This window comes from Lissotriton vulgaris, chromosome 3_1 (genome assembly GCF_964263255.1).
Source record: "Lissotriton vulgaris chromosome 3_1, aLisVul1.2, whole genome shotgun sequence".
Taxonomy (NCBI): domain Eukaryota; kingdom Metazoa; phylum Chordata; class Amphibia; order Caudata; family Salamandridae; genus Lissotriton; species Lissotriton vulgaris.
The window spans coordinates 1,091,959,645-1,091,980,981 of record NC_141689.1 but is presented as its reverse complement, the minus strand read 5'-3'; the positions used below and the strand labels follow the sequence as shown (position 1 = coordinate 1,091,980,981).

At 39.3% G+C, this 21,337-nt stretch overlaps 1 protein-coding gene across 1 annotated transcript in view; it reads right to left on the bottom strand.

Annotated features, from left to right (window-relative positions):
- Positions 1 to 21,337, bottom strand: part of ADAMTS3 (ADAM metallopeptidase with thrombospondin type 1 motif 3) — a 702,179-nt gene that overhangs the window by 94,219 nt on the left and 586,623 nt on the right. The window contains exons 17-18 of the mRNA XM_086961556.1: positions 20,952 to 21,115; positions 12,511 to 12,676 (exon numbers count right to left, since the gene is read on the bottom strand). Coding sequence (XP_086817682.1) covers positions 12,511 to 12,676; positions 20,952 to 21,115 — 330 coding nt within the window. The remainder of the gene's footprint in view (positions 1 to 12,510; positions 12,677 to 20,951; positions 21,116 to 21,337) is intronic.

Genomic DNA, 21,337 nt, shown 5'->3' with positions numbered 1-21,337 from the left:
GGGCAGGGGTGGGATGCATCACTAAGGGGGAAAAAGAGGTCATTAATATATCTCACCAGAGTGCATAGTACCATTGACTGCCTTATGAGAAGTAGGGTTAAGGGAGGGCAGATTTTTAGGCAGTATGGGTAGACTGATTGAGGTGGTTACTTGGAATGTAAATGTCTGCAATGTGGTAGGAGAATTTTTACAGAGGTCTAACTCACATGTAATTATTCTCCAGGAATCACATCTAGATAGGACTGAATGTAGGACCTGATTTAAAACGTGCTGCTGGGTACAAAACATAGTCAGCTCAGATCATATGGGGGTACAAAAGGAGTAGCTATTATTATTAAGAAGAATTCTCATACTGAGCTCATAGAGTAGAGAACGGATAGTTCAGGGAGATGGTTCATGCCCATTTTAAAAACGGGGTGCTCGAAATGGATATGTGTTGGATATTATGGGCCAAACTGATATGGATATAATTCTCATAGGATGAGTTTGTAATTTTGTTTGGGGTAAGGATTTAGATGGAACCACCAAGAGCAGTTATACATCCACTCCAAAATGAAGACGGCAGCTGGCAAATATGATGCAGGATCTGGGATTGTTGTATGTTTGGCGTATGAAGGTCGGCTCTCAAAGGTGTTTTCCTTTCTGTAGTAAAACATATGTGCACCATTCCCATATTGATTATTTTTGGGTGGATAAATAAATGACTAGGATGGTTAAGGCTGTAACACACAAGCCAGCGACATTATCAGATCATTAAACCCTACTTTGTAACAAGAATTACACTAGCTGCCTTATAGTCTTGACCCTGTTCCAATAAGAACACTCCAGGCTGAACTGCCAAGCCAGGTCCTTCCTGAATTGAAACACAAGCAAGCAGGACCGTACTCCCCCCAGTTATGGGCTCATCAGTCTGGTACAGCTTGGTTCCTGTGGCACAGTGTGTACGGGACCCATGTGTGAGCATATCCGTCCCACTTAGAATGGCACAATAATGGATACAAAAAAAGTGATAGATAAAATGCTTGAATTAATCTCAGCCACTGGTAATTACTCTGTTCAAGGAGGAACTGGCTCAGACATTTGGGCTGGTCTGCTCCAATTGGAGCAGGGTCAAGACTGATTTGCAGGTAGCTGGGTCCAAACTGAGATGACATGGTCTGCAAAATAACAATGGACTGGGTTGCAGCCCAGAGTAATTACCAGTGGCTGAGAATAATTCAAGCATTCCATCCATCACTTTTTGTATACTTTAGTGTGTCGCCCTAAGTAAGATGGGTATGCCCAAACATGAGTCCCGTGCACACTGTGTCACTGGAACCCAACCACGCCTGGCTGATGAGGCCATAACTAGGATGAAACCAGCCCTGGGTTGCTTGTATTACAGTTCAGGAAGGACCTGGCTTGGCAGTTTGGGCTGGACGGTTTTGATTGGAGCTGGGACAAGACTGATTTGCATATAGCTGTGTCCACACTGAAGTGACATTGTGTGCAAAATAACGATGGATTGGGAATTGGCCCTGAGTAATTACCAGTTACCGAGATTAATTTGAGCATTCCATCCATCCATTATGCAACATTCCATCCATCCATTATGCAGCACTAGCACCAATATGAGACTCCCTCGGAACATCAACTTATCTGACCGACAAGCTCATTGAGGCTCTCAGAACTGGCTCGCTATAACATCTGGGGAGACTTTAGACAAGGAGGACTTGGAGGATATATATGTAGCAACAAATGGGAAAATCTCAAGATTTAAATAACTTCAACTGAGCTCATGGTGGTCAGCACAAAAAATGGATAGGGGAACATGGCTGAGCACATGACAACATTTTAATGAATACGGTTAGGCTACAGAAGGAAGTTACGTTTTAATACTGGGAAATCATCAAAGCCCAGGAAAAAAATCTGACTGATCTATTTCATGTGTGGAGTCCAGATTTACCAGAGCTTGCATCAGAATACCTTTGGTAAGTATCTCTAAGTCTACTTTATTCCACTGTAAAGTCCGCTCCCCTAAAGGGAAACCATTTCTTTACTCTCCATAGATAAAACTGGAGACTAGCCAAGCTCACACTGGTTATTCCAAGCTGTAAGAGTTGCAATTACCTTGCAGATGACGATAGACACATGTTTGTTGAGTGTCTGGGGCTAAAGGCATACTGGGGTGTTGTAAGTAAAACTCTTGGTGAAATCATGAATCAAAGATCAAGGTAAGACTCACTTTGATCTTAATGGTGACTGACCCATGTATTACTAAGCGGATGAGGAAGCTGTAGCAAAGGCTAGTGTTTTATCTAACACTGCTAGCAAGGAGAGAAATTTGCAAGAAAGGGTTTCTGCAGATCCACCACTGGCCATAGATTGGATCACAATCAGTAAATTATGTCAGATAAATTGATCTTGCACGTGACCTGAAGAATCATGGAACGATTTCTGGCTATGGCAATCTGTCAGATGATCACACCTAAAGATTGTGCTGCCTGAGATTGCTCCACAACTGACAGTATCTTTGTACCTTCTGTGAACAACTAAGACAGCCTTACCGATCATGGATAGTCACCAAGGGCTCAATCGGAAGCTGTGGCCGCTGGTTACATTTGAAAGTGGTGGGTGTAAACGTTGGGCAGTACTTTTATATAGCAAGCACTGCGAACAAGTTCAACAGACAAACCTGGGGTCCAGGGTGAGTCCCTCTCCCGAGAAAGAAATTAAAAAAAGATTGGCAAATGGTGCAATTTGAAGCAATGAATGTAGTGATAAAGCAAGGCTTATAAAGCAGTTGGAGCGTATAGTCTTGAAATATTAAACACATTAAAAACTGACCCATATCTTTCTGCATTAATATGTTCAACAGTTACAGTAATGTGTAAATTGCACAGTATGACAACTTTGGTCCTTTAAAATGTATGCTTGTCCAGTGTCTTTACTGCATGCAGCATTGAAAAATATGTTCTAATCAGACTTTGAGAAGCACCCAGAGCTGCTGGCTGCAACCAGTCCTATAGAAATATGTGCAGACAGGTCTTTAACCCCTTCGCTGCGGATGACAAAGCCAGCTCGTCATGGGCGTTACCTGCGCTGCGCGGATGACGAGCTGGCTTTGTCACGAACCGCGCGATTTTCAAATGTCAGCGCACAGCGGGAAAACCCGTAGCGCGCATGCGGTTAAGTGGGATGAACAAAGTGGCGGCTCTCTATAAAGGAACATGTCAAACAAAATTCTGTGATTCCCATAGTGTTCCACCTGACCGACATTTTTGTTTTTCTCTGAGAAGTAATTGTATCCAGATAAATCACACAAAATCTGACATACACCTAAAGCCTGTCAGTATGATTGACTTTGTCAATGGGTGTTAGCTATTTAAGATAAATGAGTAACAACAATGATTTGTTATAAGTAATTAACATTGGACATGTTTCATTTCAGAAACTTTGAGTCTGTGAATTAAATAGCATTGAGGCCTGTGGAAGGAGTTTTGGCCTTCAGCTATGTGTGCTTTATGTGAGATATCTATTTCTGCATATGTTGTCCATCTGCACATCTTCAACCACCTCTCTTTCCTCTTCAGCATCCTCTTCTCACTCTTCCCCGAACGCACTTCCTCGCATCTCTGTCACTTCACCGCCCCAAACATGCACTGAACTCCCTAAAATGTAAGCACTTTAATTTCTCTTACTTTTGTCTTGCAAATATTTTGACATCTGTGCACCCCTTCACACACATAACCACAGAATTTCAGTTTAAAATGGAATACATAAACATTGTTTTGTGTGCTCTGATGAGAGGCCAACCCACTGACATGCACATTGTTTGGCTTCAGCCTGCGCGCTCAATCAAAGCCCCTCATAAACACCTGCCATGGCTCAAGCCTCAAAGGTTGCACAGACAAAAACGCTGATAAACACCAAAATTATAAAATAAATAGCGCTTAAGTAAACCATGTGAAATAAGAGAGGAACTGAACCACTGAAATGTATTCCCTTAATGTTTTTTTAACATTCATTGTTTGCAAGTCAACCCATATTTTTGGCATCAGTATTTACTAAGGGGTATGAAGACATGGCAAGATGTAATGTCATACATCAGAGAACTTTCCACTGTAAACACATATATCTCGCCTAGCTTGACTCGCATATTTGGATCAACTTCACAAGGGAACAAGAACCCTGCTTGTTTTTGGATCCATTTTGGGGGGGAACAAATACAGCAGCTCCACTTCTAACAGAGTGAGCAATCTGCTGGGAGGGCCTGGGTGTCACAGTGGGGGAGGTTAGCGTGATGAGGGGTCTCAGCACAATAAACATAACACAACATTAGCTCGCAAACACTTTACCATTACCAAGAACAAGTCACCAGATCAGACATGTTTGCATCCACTCTCAAGTATGACGAAAGGGTGGGATCTATGCCTTTGAATTATGGATGTCTGAAATAACGCAGGGATGACGTCTCTGAAGCCCGAAACCATACAGCAGATTGCGTCACGGGCCTACAGAGTGCATACAACCATAGACTACAATGGCAAGGAAGGGCTTTAAAACAGAAAGCCCTGCATCCTGCATCACAGTTCAGAAAGTTGATTTATTGCCTGGGTTCGTCTACTGCTTCAGAGAGAGGCATGGCAAGCAGCCTGAAACAGGCAGCCCAGACTTGAATACATCAATTTATATTGGAGATATAATTGTTTTTTGTTTTTATGTAAATGTGTATGAATCTTAGGGTGGAGCAGCCCCTGAGCCCTAAAGGAGAAACACCCCCTGATCGGAAGTAGTGCTGAGGTGAAAAGAGAACAAAAAAGCCTATGTCCCATGCAGATGGGGATACAGGCCACCTAATACCATTTTCAGCCATTCTGGACCTCATTAGTGAGATGTAGCTTTAGCAAAAATGCGCACTGAGCAAAGGACCCATATCTGGACATACCCATAACCAATGTTCCCTCTAATTTAGTTCATCAGTGTGCGGCAAAGAAGGGCCTCTGTGCACGGCACCCAAGGATATATGCTGTGAAGTCAAGTGAAAATTCACTAGGCAAGTGAATACAGTGCGTGACCTTCTAAAATTAGTGGTGTCTACTTCAATGAAGGTTTGTTAGAAAAACATTTTTAAATGGTTCATTTTGATCCACTTTATCGAAATGTAATACTCACTTTTGAGGAAAATTATTTAATGGTGTCACATAGTAAATCAAAATGGTATGTTTGTGCTCACCTATGCCAAATACCCAACAAGTGGCAGAATGTGTCACATGACCAAAAGAAAATGCATAGGTCCTGATATTCTCATCAGGACAGTGTAATATAGCATAGGTCCAGAACTGTCACATTGATACAAAATTTTCAGTATATCCAAATGGGGTAAATGTATTACGATGAGAATGCTAAATAAAACACATTAAGCTTGTCAGTGATTATCTGAAAAATCTGGCATAGACCTCTTTTTTACTGACAAATGTTGAACCACAGCATAGCATGATTTTACAATTTCCCGACCACTGATTCGATTGAAACTCTTAATAATAGGCTGTCCTCCTCTAGCACAGCTGTCAACTCGTCCAAAGTCAAGAAAATGACTTAAGTTATTTCTCAAGTCCAAGCATGATTGCACTATGGAGTTAAAAGCCAGTACTGGCTGAAACTCACCTATCAAGACATGGGTCTTTCGAAAGACCTCCATAAGTTTTTATCACAAATATTTTCCCATTGCACTAGTAAAAAAGACACTCAGGCAAAATGTCACTTTACAGTCTTTCAGCAATAAAACAATACTGGCACATGAACCAATGTTCAAGAGGGGGATTGTGAGTGTAAACAGCACATATGAAGTACTTGTGTAGTTGGTCATTTGGACTGGCCTGTTTTCCCATTCAAAAATTGCATGCATCCATTATATTAAATTATGTTTGTCTCCTATCATTCACTACCTACGTAATAAAGCTAATGGAGCAATTCAACTTCCAGTGGTCCATAGTCATCAAATTTACCTCTCACATCCAATAACAACTAGCCACCAGCGTGCCAGCTGGTTAACTGACTACCACTCTTCCAGCAGTTTTTTTATTTCCCGAAAAAGTGTCACTATAGCCAAAATGGTGGCAAATACTTGTTTACTGCATTGAAACAAATGGGAGCAAATCTTCTTTTACAAGGAATCCACCCCACCTGCTAAAGATTATAACTCTCCCACTGTATCTGTTATATACATTTTAGGTGTCTGTTTTCATGCAATGCTTTGAAGGAACTTTAGGATGTACATAGCAAATCCATATTATTTAATATAAGGATGGACAGCATGATACTAAAGTCAGCACAAACCAATGCAGAAAAATACTTACTGGCAACTCCTACAGGTTTGCACTATTTTAGCCTTCCAGAACGGTTACAACTTACAGTAGCCATGTTAGTGACCTTTCCTTGTACAATAATGTTAGCAGATACTGAGTACATAAAGTAAACTAATGGGTGAGTAAGAATTTCCTTCATTAATGTGTAAGTAGAGTCCAAATCAAGCTTTGAGGAGCCTCCCCTGTGACCATTGCTTTAAGTGAAATTAAAAAGGTCTCTACAAGGGGCGTAATCAAAGAAATATTCTAGGGAATATTTTCCAAGAGACAGGGGGAGTGACTTAAAACATGAAAACTAAAGTCTTGCTCTCCAAACAGTGCCCCCTTACCATTCTTGGGGTGCCTTTCCGTAAGTTTTCTTTTGTGGCACCCGGACATATAACACAACAGGCATAGGCCTAAATCAAGTAGACCTATTGACTTTGCCAATATTTTTTAGCAGTATCAATAAATTAAATCAATGAAATGACTAACAATGTTTGGTTTAACAATTAGAATTGAAATTGTTTAAATTCTGATACGTTGAGAGTGTGATTTTATCATTAGTGAAGTTCGTATCACTTTATTTACTCCATTGGCTCTCATTCATAGTTATTTGTGGCCAGATGTAAGAAGGCTTTTTTGTTGTTGCAAAATGCCTTTTGGTATTTACAAATCACAAATTGTAATTTGGTCAAATGTTTCCGAATCACAATTTGGGTTTGCGACTCAATACCGAGTTTGTTCTTGAAAGGGGAGTGATTAGGGCATCCCTTCCAAATACAAAATCTGACTGCTATGTATTAATGTTGTGTGACCAACATGCTTTTCACACTGCATACATGTAGGGGTAAGCCATTGAAGTAAGTGTGGTCCCATTGACCACTGCTTTCTCTTAAAAATGTTAGTTACATTCTTATTTTTTGTTTAAAGGAAACAGGCTACATTGGAAGAAACAACTGCTTGCTTTATTTAAAAGCAGGCACAGTCATGGTGATCTGCCAATCCCCGCAGGTAACCAACACTGTGATGCCTGCGATTTCGAGTGGGCTGCAAATTGTGACCTACCTTATTAATATTCATGAGGTAGGTCAATTTGAGACTCACTATGACTCTGTATTTTGTGATACGACCTGTTAGTACACAGAGGAGTCATTGCACTGGTTTGTATGTTGCTGGAACACACAGTGTGTGATACCATCGAAGCCAGCAGCACCAGAATGGTGCTCTATGTATTAATGTGTAAATGGTGATGCCACTGCAAAAAAAATTGCCCTCTAGACAGACCCAGCCCCATGGCAGTAAGTCACATTCTGTACCTGAAGAATTTGGTTTTTGGTAAGTAAAACAAAAACTCAAACTACAGCAACATGAATCCCTTATGGCATGTATATTACCTCACTTATGTCACTTCAAAACAAATTTGCAAGACACCTTTCAAATTGACTCACTGAATATATATGTGTGCAAATTCAGAGAACATAATTTCACTTTCTAGCTGTTCCTCAATGATATAATAAGAAATGTTTTCAACATAAACATAAACAAACATCTAGGCCCGCAATGGCAGTCTTTTTCCAAGTCTATGTTGCCAGCTGTGCTAATAAATCAAAAGTGTACCCAAATGCAGTTGGGCTGGGTCTGGCACCAGGATGCATATAAGCATTGTGCCTCACTTTTAAAGAGTGGCTACACTCAGCCACAATCAAAAACAAAAGAGACGTATGAGGAGAATTACTTTAGGTCAAGCACATATCCCCCCTTCCTCACTAAATTCCCTCACATTCACGAGCCCTCACCCACCAAAGTTGCATGCTTCATCATCAGGCCGTGCTCCTTGCTGGGCAGCTGCTGCAATGCCCAGTTGGCCCCTATGAAGGGGCATTTTGCTAGAGATCATTTAATCAATACGCTCCAAAATTGAAATGGTTGAGTGTTGCCCTAAGCCTGACTCAGAAGGAGGAGAGGTAGACTGGCATATGAGGGTAAAACTGGCTATGAGTTCATACCTGCCAGAGTTTATTGTTCAGAATAAAATCCCATGCCAGGATTAAAAACAGGGCTAAGACCCATACAGGAAAACAATGGACCTTAGGCTCTTGGAAATAGGATCAACAGGTTTCATGTCGTATCGGGCTGCTGCGAGTCAATGGCAACTCATCTAGACTAAGGCCTGTAACCCAATCTACCTTATGAATACGTGAAAGTGTGTATGTTAGAGAAATAGTCCTAGTCTTTTCGGAGAGATGACTGAGCAGGTAGGGTCCCCACTACACTTCTCTACAGTGCAATTTGCAAGCATATGAAGCATCTCATTCGCACTCTTGGAGGCTCATCAATTTCTAAGTAATGGGTTTGCCAGATTCCTAATCTCCAATGTGAGATAAATGTCCTATATTTTTTCAAAACATTTGCACTTAATCAGTTTAATAGTGAAACCACCTACGAATATTTTTCTGACACACACACGCATTCATGTATTCCTAAGGTACGTTAGTTTACAGAACCCGGTCAAACCTAGTGATTTGCCCCAAAATCTTACTTCCACCTTTTCTTTTTAAATTACATTCCCTAAAAAGAAAGTTTTTTTCTCCAAATAAAGGTGGAGGCTGTGCACCTGGATAGACATTGCAAGTTTCTCAATTAAATATTACACATTGAAGTGTTCTCTAACTCTTCTATGTCTGGTATGTGAGGCGCATGCAGCCTTGGATTTCTCTTTTCAGTTTGGTGCATGTAGATTTGCATTTTCCATTTCTAGTGTAGGCACAGAAGCACAAGAATGAAAAGTATGAAAAGTAAAGATGGGAGCTTGATTCCATAATTTTGTTCAACAGTAGGAAACTGTCTATTCGTAGATTGTAATGATTTAGGGCTAGATGTACAAAGAACAGAATAGCTATTTCCTATTTGCGATTTTAGGAATTGGGAAATCACTATTCATCATGTACAAAATTCTTTTGAGTTTCATTAGGGATTCCTAGTGGGTTGCAAATAGACCTAAACGAATATTAATGAGGTAAGTCACAGTTTGTGACCCACTGCAATTCACTGCCATCACAGTGATCTTGACCTGCTGCGGTCAGCAGACCACCATGTCTGTGATTGCTTTTATTGCAAAAAATTAAACATTTAAGTTTAGTTTTTTAAGAGCAGTCAGTGGTTCTTTGGACCACTGCCTGCTCTTAAAAACTATGGGCCTCAATTATGAGGTTTTGCCGTATCGAAGCGCAGCAGGTCTTCCGTCTGCGCTTCCTATGGCAAAGGAAAAGGGCAGGAATGCACCGTTTCTAAAAGATACAGCACATTCCTGTCCTTTTCCCCTTCACCGGCGCACAATGGGCTGCCTGGGCCAAGGCAGGCACCTTTGCACAATGGTGCAAGGGTGCCTGCATTGTGGGGATGATTATTTTTGTACAGGAAGAGAAACCTTTCTGTACAAAAATAATCACAAGAGGCTTTTCCTCTTTCTATGTGTGCAGCAGAATGCAGCACACATAGAAAAAGGAAAAAAAGAGGAGAAATAAAGATATTTCTCCCTGTTGTGCCTCCCTTACGCCTCCCCTGGGGAGACGTAAGCTTTTGGAACTGCCTCAGATTTACGAGATCTCGTCACAAAACATTCATACATACCAATGCGAATCTGTATTTGGAAAGGACGCCCAAAACATGCCCCTTCCAAATACGGAATCGCAAACCCAAATTGTGATTCATTAACGGATTACCGAATTGCATTTAGGGCTTTGTACAGTTGGAAATGCCTTTTTGAGTTTGCAAACAGCACAATTCTATGAATTGGGCCGTTTGTGAACTCAAAAAGGCTTTGTACATCTAACCCTTTATATTTTTCCCAAAAATGTGTCAATGTCAAGAATTTCTCCCACACTCACTAGCTTAAGTCAACCACCAACCAGGGGTTGGAATCATGAGGTTCAGCCATATTTTAGGTAGCATAAAAGTGAGGACAACCTTAAAGTTATCTTCTAATCATGGGCAACTCACTGGAACGAGCCTTAAAAGGCTAAAGATCTGTCCCCTCATGTTTCTCAAATGGCAGGATTTCAATAGGTTATCTTAATGTTATTCATGGCTGGTTAGTCCTACCAAGATGGCGGATAGCATGTAAGCATTGTGAGCTCCGTCTATCTTCAAATCAATCCTTCATCATCCTGCGTCCTGGAGGACGTTGCACAAATCCACCACTACAGAGATCACAAGGGAAGGCAGATCGAATTATAAGGTTCACTGCCGACCTAACTGGGTTCCTGTAGCTGGCCCGCGTTCCATTGCGGTTGGCTTCAACCTATGACTTTGTCCCGATCTAGCGCGGCCAGATGTTTATTACAATCTACACTATTCTATTATGGTTTTGGATCCCTTGTGTGGTATGTTTTCATGTTATTACTGTTGGAGGTGTTGCACAAAAACTTTGCACATTGCCTCTGAGTTAAGCTTGAGGGCTCAGTGCCAAGCTACCAGAGGTTGAGCACAGGTTAATTTGGAGTTTCCTTGTGACTTCACTATGAAAAGGATTGTGGTTGCTGCTTGAGCATGGTTTTCCCCTTCAACCAGTAACTCAATATATTACATCATGTAATATTGTTTTAGAACAGAGAGGAAATAGTCAGCTAAGGCAATCAGTCACTGTTGGTGTTTACGTTACAAGGTTGAATTGTTAAAGACACCGATATTGTTCAGGGTTAAACAACCATGAGTAAAGAAACATGCACATTTTTCACACAGTGTTTACCTGCGGGTGGGAGGTGGGGGGATAAGTGTTGGGGTTCGAATTTGTCGAGTAGTAGATAGCATGTTTCAATGGCAGAGGTACTAACTGCATATACAGGGCCTGCAGTTGATTGCACTGAACTCCCGGGATGATTTGGAATCACCACTGGCAGATAATAACTGGGTGTTAACTCACACACACATGTGAAGGCACTCTCAATCAAAGCCTGCTTTCCACTAATGCACTTTAACTATGTCCCACACATGTACATGACTCCCTTATGACTCCATAGAAATAACCCTGATAGACTATGTGCATGTTCAAAACAAAGACAAGAGTGACCAGATTTTCTCCATACGACATGGAGCTATGTGCAAATACAAACATTCTGAAGTGCGGTGGTGCCAAGTCTAGCAAACATCACCCACGTACTTGTCCATATGTGTGATTCATATGCCAGTGCATGTAGATGAATTATTCTTGTCTTTGCATGTTAATTAACATGCATAAATCAACTAGAAATCCTGCATTAAGATTTCAGTTGTGAATATCGGGCTATAGCACAAAAATGCGGGTTTACCTCTGCACATACTATTTGTGTCTTGAGATATGTTCTGCCTTTTAATTATTCGGAGTATCTATTTGCTACTATCTACATTTCACTATGAAGAAGATGATAGGGATGCAAACATAAATCCCATCCATTTACTTAGTTTTGCTACCATTTATGCATTGTTTCTATAGTACAAGTGTCTCGCTTCAGTTATCTCTGGATCTTCATTTGCCTCTTCAAAATGGCTGACAATGAGGCTTTGGAAACCGTATTTGTGTGGTTTTGTTTACTCCCCTGACCCTTTCAGTTTAGGAAATACATGAGTACACTCTCAGCATACTCCAGATGGATTTCAATGCCACTGTGGTTTTTTTCTTAACTTCAAACAGTAATAAATCCAATTCGCTACATATTTTGTGTACTTTTTGTTCTTTTCCTACTTGTGCTTTTTCATGTAGTAATTCCTTTAGGGGACCAGCTCGAGCAAAAAGCGTAAGTGTCTCCCAGAAACTGGAAGCGTGCTGAGGCAGCATTTGTCACGCCACCAATGCTCGGCATCCTACTTTAAATCGTGTAAGGAAAACACATTGAGCCTGTATTTCATGTTATTATTATCCGTAAGGCCATACCGCATTAATTTTTTTTGCAAAAATTATGTGTATATCTTCTGGAAAAATATGCTGTTTCCCACATTCCTATTTCAAATAGCATGTCTTTGTTCGAAGCCACAGTGACATGATTATGTTCATCTGTGCCTTCACCAAGGTCACACAATCATATCAAAGGAGGATCTTGTTTGATCCACTTTCTGTATATATGAAACTCCCCTGCTCCTTTACATTACCAATCATAAACAGAAAAATATAAGACAGTTTTCCGTAAACCACAAGAGATTTGGTTACCTCCTCCGCAGGGCTTTGAACACTGGGACCAACTCTTCAGCGCCCACTCGAAAGTGTCAATTTCCTCCTGTAGTACATTGTTACTGTTGATCGTGGGTACAGAGTCCTCATGAATTATGTATTTGTATGTCAGGCTGGACTTGGTGTCATTTTCCTGAGGAATAACCTGCAGAAACAAGGAAAAGGCTTTCACTCTACCATATGACATTGGAAGCTCCACTTAATGGCAAATCTGTGGTAGGTAATGCTAAATAAAAAAGAAAGCATTATTATTATTAGTAGTAGTATTTTGATGATGTCTTGATGTTGTTATTATCATTATTATTAGTAATGATAATAATAACAATAACAACAACAACACCAATGGTATTAATGATGATGAGAATTAAAAAATACTTAATAATAATAACAATAATATAGTTGCCAAAACCTCTGTATTATTATTGCTATTATGATTAGTATTAGCATTATAAGGATTATACATTATGATTATTATGATTAATCATATGAATAAGATCAATATAATGAATAATAATAATAATAATATGCATGATAATAACATGGTTAATAATAAAACACATAATAATACAAAATAATAAGACTAACAATCATCAATACATGAAAAAACAACAATGCTTAATATATTGTTAAGATTTTCTAGAAATAAAAATGAAAAAAAACAAGTAAGTATGCCTATAGTCTGCAGCATCTGAGCAGTCTAATTGGATGAGTCAACATTTCATGTCGCTAATGGCATACCCGCCAGGTATGATGATATTTCAGTAAGATAATGAGTGAATGAAAGAACAACTAAAGGTCTCTAAATAGAAACTATTTCTCCCAAACTAGCTCACAAGGGTCACACAACACACGAGCAAAACAACTGCTTACATCCCTCTGATAACTAACCCCTTCAGCATTACGTACACATAGTTGATCCACTTACGGCTCAAGCCAAATCCCTAGCTCTGGATCAATTTGAGGTCCTATTGGACCCTAAAACCCAAAAAGAACCAAACTTTCATGTGGCTTCTGCCAGTCATTCAGAACATAACCTCATGCGCCACAAACTAAATTAAAGACAAAGTATTGTCCTTTTGATGTAAAACAGGCAACAGAACTATGTACCAAACGATTTTGACTTCCCCATATGGGCAAATTAAGTTATCCTAGGCAAATATGTTTTTCAATATAAGATACAAGAGTGCCTTCAAATATGTGCATTCAGAATGTGCACTGTATACATTTTTTATTTTTTATTTAATTGAGTATAATATTGCACTTTTAATGGAAATCAACAACACGCAGAGGGTACACATGATAGCTGATTTTCCTTTTAGTTCAGAAATGGCATTGTCAGACGGGAAGCGAGGGTGCAGGAATGTCTTTAAATTAATGTTTTTTAAAATGTCACTTTTAGTAATACCTCTAGTTGCAGTGATTTCATCTGATGTACTAAGGTGAAACACTTCTGTATATTAAAGAAATACATTTTTGAAAAATGTGAAGAGACTTTATAGTATATTTACATGATGTTTGTTGCATGATTCACATGGCAAATATTTTCAGGGCTCAGCTCATAAGCTCTTAGAACCAAGCCAGACCATTGGACGAATCTCCCTGTGAATTCTAGTATTACGAGATCTGCAATAATTCTTTGAAGCCATAGTGTTTCACTCCGATACTTCAGCAGCTGAGCATGTCAGACTGTGACTGGAAAAAATGGGGTATTATTGAGGAAATTATTTGGGGTTTCCCCCAAGATACCCCTGGTAATTTCCCTCAACCACCCAGAATCATCGTTTCCCTGGTATTGCTAATGCAGAAGTGGGGGTAAGTACTGATACAAGAACATACTCAGACAGATTAGTTATGGTCATTCTTTTATTGCAGACTCCCCAAGAGCGGCACCAGCCTTCCACGAGTCCGCCGATTGCGACTTTAAATTTTTCACTGTCTCGAAGACGCGAGCTCGCACTTTATTAAGTCAGTGTATGTAACAACATTAAGGGTTGTGTTTTCCCTCATTAAAATTGCATTACTATTAGCTTACGTTGTTGCATTTACCTTCGGAAATCTTCAGTGACTTCGTGGTCGTAAGTAACCACACTCTTATATTTAGCATGAACTTGCATTCACACTGGACTTCGTTTTGTTTATCTAACCGGTTTGCCAAAAACAGATCTTTCGTAGCGAAAATGATTTACGTTATGTTTAAATTGGGCTACACTTTTCTATGATCACAAGTCTGTCTTTCACACGCATAACATATAAACATGAGAAATGTGGCTCTTGGTTATACACTGTTAAACTTTGACATCCTTTGGGTTCTAATGGTGATTTAATTAGTTATATGTGGACAGAATTGCACTAGATCTGTACATTACAGGAAAGAATGATGTTTTCTATATATTTGATGAACAATGCACGTTTATGTGATGATATTTGAGCACCTTTATGAATTTAGTTGAACATTATGTAATGATGTTTGATATGTTTTGAATATAAGCGCATATTATTGACTATATTCACAGATGAATCCCGTGAAGAAGGGGCACTTAGTTGCCCGAAATGCATCGGGAATGTTTTGTGTTAAAGAAGAATTTGTTTGGAACATGATCATTGGGAAATCTGAACCAATTTACTATATTTTGAGAGAAGAATTAAGAAAATAAATATGTGGAATAAAAGCTTTAATTTTCAACAAAAATCCTTTTTTGGATTGATGCAATCATTTATTTATAAATATATGCCCTCATGGGCTTGATGGCTGTGCACTGAGGGGCATCCCCTAATTAGGAGATGCATCTGGGTTCCATATATTAGACCACATTATGGTAGACTCCTTAGATGACCAATCTAACACTTGACTATGCGTCTTTCAGATGCTGATCCTGTGACTGATTATAATTGTATTAAACAATGACATGTGCTTCATCAATTATTTTAAAAAGTATTGTTCGCAGGAAGGATTGTCACATATTTAACCTTCATCTGTTTATACATTGTATACACAACTTTTGAATAGGGATGTGAGAAACTAACTTAATCTGCTTTCACATAATTACATAGAATTCCAGGACAATGAAACAAACTTACACTTAATTTCAAAACATGAAATTCTGACATTCCGCGCTATATTCTAGCAGGGAATGTGTGTCCATTTTGGACACAAGGATGAATTTTGTGCTAAAATATAATGGCAAAAACACAAGTGCAGTGAACAACATTGACTTGCAGTCTGGTCACTTGCATTGTTCTTGTGCTCCTGCATTATAAGTGTTATTGACTGCGTAATTACGCAACATGGCATCATAGCATAATTGCGAAATTCCCAAAATAAAGCAAATCAATGCTGTGTCATTTAAATTTCACCCGGGGCTTGCATTTGTGAGATTTGCATTATTCTGAAGTGATATTTCACCCCCCTTTGATATTTCACTTGTGGAGAAAGTGGGGCATTGTCACAATTGTTCAATCCCACTGATTACTTGACCCTACGCACTATTGTGTAAGCAGTGGAAGGACTTCTGCCGTGCATGTTACCTTAAATGCCCTGAGCATGTGTGTAGGGATGGCTTTCCCCGTAGAATGTTCATACAAGACTCTCTTTGACATCACGTTCAGACAGTACTGCATTTGTTCAGCATGAGTAGCAATGTCCGCCAACAGTCTGGACAACTCAAGGTGTTAATGAACATTTTAAAAGAAGTGGAGAGAGAGCAATCTTCCATTTTAGTGCCAATGTTCTTCTGATTGATTTTGGCAAATACCTGCGTGTGGTTTAATATTGCTTTTACTCAGTCAATTTTGAACATTCAGTAGGATTGCTAAACATTTTAAAATGTAAAGAATTTTGGAGCATATTATCAAGCAGGGCGTTAAAACTTATTGCCATTGTACCGGCAGAAAACTGCCACTAAAGCAGTGATAATGGGCTTGATAATATGGCCTTGTGAATTCCAATAGAAACCCATGTTCTGGTGTGAACATGGGCTTTATTGAAATTCTCAATGGCATATTATCAAGCCCATTATCGCCACTTTAGCGGCAGTTTTCTGTCACTAAAACGGCGATAATTTTAACGCCCTGCTTGATAATATGCCCCTTTCTATTTTAAAGTGTTGGTAGTCTTTAACAAATTTAATGGCAACAATTTACTCAACAGTTTTGCGTCATGATTCAAAAATAGTTTTATGGATTCCTTGGTTTTTCTTATCACTTTTTAGGACCCTTTTGACCATTTTTACAACTTCGATGTCTTGGAATACACTGAATTGTCACATTGTTCGGCGTGATGGTTAATAGTGGAGTAGCAAAAAATGTATTCTTTATAATCTTTATTAATGAAATGTTATTCCATATGTTAATGTGTGGATAAAAAGTTATAAAGAAGCCACACTGTGTGTGATTTAAGTATAATCATTTTATTAGCACATTGGAGTGTTAAGAGCTCCTTTCAAGACATTGGAATAAGTCCGGCACACCAACATTCCAATGTTTGTTTTCATGTTTCTCCCTTTATAATTTAGAACATTCTACCCTCAGTGGGTGGAATTTTCTGATAGCATGATATCCCTTCGGCCTTAGACTATTGCGGTTGATAAAGGTTCTCTCCCTCATTATAAGCCATCGCCTGCGGCTCGGGCCTATAACCTTTAGGACCTTTAACAACTGTTAAAATCCCTGGTAGCAGCTTATAAGGCTACGGAACATTCCCGTTAACCAAATGTGCATTCTTAACGTTGGCCGAGCTGGAAGTAGGCCTTAGCTGCTCAAAAACCTTTCAATGTTAACCAGAATTTTGATTTCGAAATGTGATTTCACGTTTTGCTGGAGCAAGATAACCTACACCAATTAGAAGAATAGCTTTTTGTTAGAGCAGATTGGATTAATTGGAAGTAGTGATTTACACCATGTGTGGGGATGAGAAAGATCTTCCTGTACCATGCAGTCTGGACTAATCAAACATCCAAGGTCGTGCAGCTGTGTGAGATTTAGCTGGATGAGGGGAGTTTACCTGTTTCAAAGAGACAGAGCAACCATATTGGTTCCATTTCGGAGGAGCTGGTGGGAAGTTACGGATATGCAATACAATGTATTGATTGTGTGTCTCAGAATAGTTGGGAGATCCTGTCCTGGTTCTGAGGAGAGAAGACCTTCCCAATAAATTGCTGAGATTTCATATTCCCTGTTATTTTGAGCTAGACTTTTGAACTCTTATGCCTCTTTTCCTGAACCTTAAGTTTGTTCACTTCCGACTAACACCTTCTGCTTAGCAGTTTCCCTTGTAATTACTAAATGCCTTAGGTAGCTTAGGGATGTTGCTTTATTGAACTGATACTTTCTCTGCTTTGCTTTTACACTTGTTAACAATTTATGGTACCATCTTCTTGATCTTATCCTGTTAGATTGATTAACTTTATGGAATTCTATGCTTAACTGACGAGTTACCAAGCGAATAACGCCAGTAACTTTGACATATTCATTGATAAACCTTCATGGCTTGGAAACCATCCTCTCTGTCATTGTTTTGGAGTCACGTGACTTTCACTGTAATTTGATTTGTACTGATGTTAGCTCCCAGAATTCACTACCAGCTATCTAAAAGTCCATACAGCGAATGGTGCAATCTGTTTGATGACTACACCAGAGGCAGCAACTACAGGACATTGTGCTGTATCAATTGGTAGGATTGATACTGAGATTTCATAGCAAAGGCATGGGCTCTGGGTGCTACAAGCTGCATTGGCCTCCTGAAAAACTGAATGTTCAAAGCACATACTTTTTCACAAATTAAGCACTACTCCAAACACTGAATTGATTTTATTTGATTCGATTTGCTCCACACACAGTGTTCGGATGCACCTATAGATGACAACAAGGCATATAATGGAAATATAAAAACTGAGTACATTTTTTTGCAGTTGATAGATAGTTATTTCTTATTTCCTAGTAATTTTTTTACGTAATTAGTACATTTTGTATGTGATTAGTAAATATTTTATGTAATTTTTATATTGTTTTTACTATCTAGATAAATTAGATTTTTAAGATATTTATAGTAATTATATTTCCCACCATGGTGCATCATTATTGGCCACTGTCCCTAAAAGCGAATCTATAATTGTCTGTGTAATTCGTATTCTCGCACTCCTATATCGATCATTTAAAAAAAAAAAATGTAAACCAATGGAACAAAAATTTTACTTTTTAAATTGTGCTTTATGGCTGTAATAGCCGCAATCACGTTTTCAAGAAGAAGTTATTTCCTTTCATAGAGACCTGGTTTGTCGAAAAGAGAAAGTTCATAAATATCAATCACCAATGCTCCCACATGAAGGGAACACAGGGTAACACACAACACCTTAGAGTGTGCCTGGATGGCAGAATCACAGCCTGTGTTTAAACACTGCATTTTATACCATAGAGGCGCACATGAGGCACATTTCTTGATTTAAAATCAAATAAAGGTTCAAACACTGACTCTTGTACCAGGAGGAATCAATGACCACCATAATAAGCAAGAATCCTGGAATTTCCTAGTGAGCTCCAGATGTGTACACAACAGCCATGAAAGGAGGAAAAAGTCTCAAGACAACATTCTTTGTCTAAAACTACATTTTCCATTTCCAAAAGAAACTTTAAAACTACAAAATGTAACAGGGAATGACATTTGGCAGGAAATGCGTTTGACCAGGTCGTTTAACAGCGCAGTGTCTCAGAATGTTTTTAGTCTGTTGTTATTACACCCGTCACCTAAAAGGCTACAATATCTCTAAAATGTTGCAGGACTTGAGAGTGGCATTAGAGGGAGCAGGCAGAAGTGCTTAGGACAACTATATGCTCCTATCATGTCCACAAATGCCCCACACATTGTAGGTGCTGTCACTCAGGGACTGGTTGACCTTTGTGATGGTTTCCAACAGCACTTGCCATAAGATAACCTTTCAATTCTTTGCAAGCACAGAAGTAGTTGAAATAACTGCTAGAATTTTTTGAGAGTTAGAGTGTACTGTGATGCCTCCACAATGCCCCGTTTGCCTTGCAACTTTGTTGAAGGAGCAATGCAACCTTAATACCTTGCAAATTGTCGTTTTGCAATTCCATACTTTCCATTTTGATCAATGCAGACTTTACGCTTGAAAAAAATCCTTTGGACATCTGGCCCTTGGTTGTGTTCAAAGTACATCAAGCCCATCATGATTGGTGGGCCCTCTAACAAAAGCATATAATTACATTATTATTGAGATTGTAGATCTTAACCGTTTATAAGAAGAATGAAATCCAACTTTCATTTTTAGGTCGAGCATTCGAGACCTCTTGTATATACTTTAGTATATACTTTAGAGTACACTTATATGTGTATGTACTTTGTGGGCTCTGGAGATCAGCCCTAGGACTTGTCTGCTTCCGCTTGGGGACTCTTTTTCTGTTAAACTTCCTCTATTAACTGTGTTGATACAAAATGACCAGCAGAGCTCAGTAAAATACCAGAATTGCTTTCTTTTTTAAATTTTTCTGGCAACTGCCTCTATTTAACTTGCATGATAGAAAACAACCAGCAGACGACAGGATCACCAAACACAAGGTAAGTGGTTTAATTTATTTATTTTATTTTACCTATCCCGTCAACTTCCTCTCCCAACAGCCCCGCTACACCGTTCTTACCTGTGCCGGCCGCGCCTGACCATTGGATTCTATCTCAAGACAAATTGGAATCCATTGAACAATTTCGAGCTCTTTACTACAAATTCAATTAAGACCTGAATCCTTTCTTTTTCAACTAAGCATTTGGTTTGTGCTTACCGCCCTTGTTATTAACCCCCACTCAAATCTTGAGACCAGATGTCCTGCACACACCATAAATAACTATGTCCAACCCTTTGGCAGCATGAACCCTGCCTGAAGGTCTTTTTTCATACCACCTTCCATTCGGACCCGAACACTGCTTCTGGTTAACCATTACTGTGCTATCCTCCAAAGAACATCACTACAGTAAGAGATCCGCCTACTGTTCCCCAACTCTATAGTGACACACAATGTGACCAAAGTCTAGTGCTGAAACTGTTTGAGCCCTCAGCTCCCTCCATGTTCTGTAATACATCTCTGTGTGGAGGTGGTTTGTGGTGCAGGAGGGTGGCAGAAAGAATGAATAAGCATTGTGTCTGACTTAAGCCAAACAATAGGTTTTTGTTTATTGGATATGATGAGATGAGGAAATACAGGTGATTTTTTGTATTGTATACCAAAACATGATTTGGGTTGTCATAATTGTAGAAAATTAAATTCAAAAGGAAATCACATTTAACTACAATAGGCACCCCCCTCCACAGTTTACAAACCCTGTATATACAATATAATGCCCAAAAAGATTTGGCATCATATTGTTTAAAGAAAAATGATGCAAAATGAATGAAATCTAAAATGGAGACACGTACCAGAACAACAACGGCGTCATGAAGCGGCCCATCGGTGTGAAGCGTTTCAATGTCATCTTCTATGATGTACTCCCATTCCACTCCAAGGTCTATGAACGAACGCGACCTGGCCTCTTCGCCTTTGCTATTCAGAATGTAGTGCCCTGTGGCCTGGTTCTTAATAGCTGTAGGGGAGAACGCGTAAGAACCACACATTTTGCCTTGTTTACTTTAGATATTTTACAAAGAACCTCTAACCGTATTTACGTAGACACATGAGGAAAAATGCATAAGGCTTTGCCTGAATAACATTAATTGCATAGTACTGCAGTTTTTTTATAATCTCCATGTGATCTCATTGCATACTCTAAGATATTTTGGAGGCTTCGGCACTCTTGCGTAAAAGA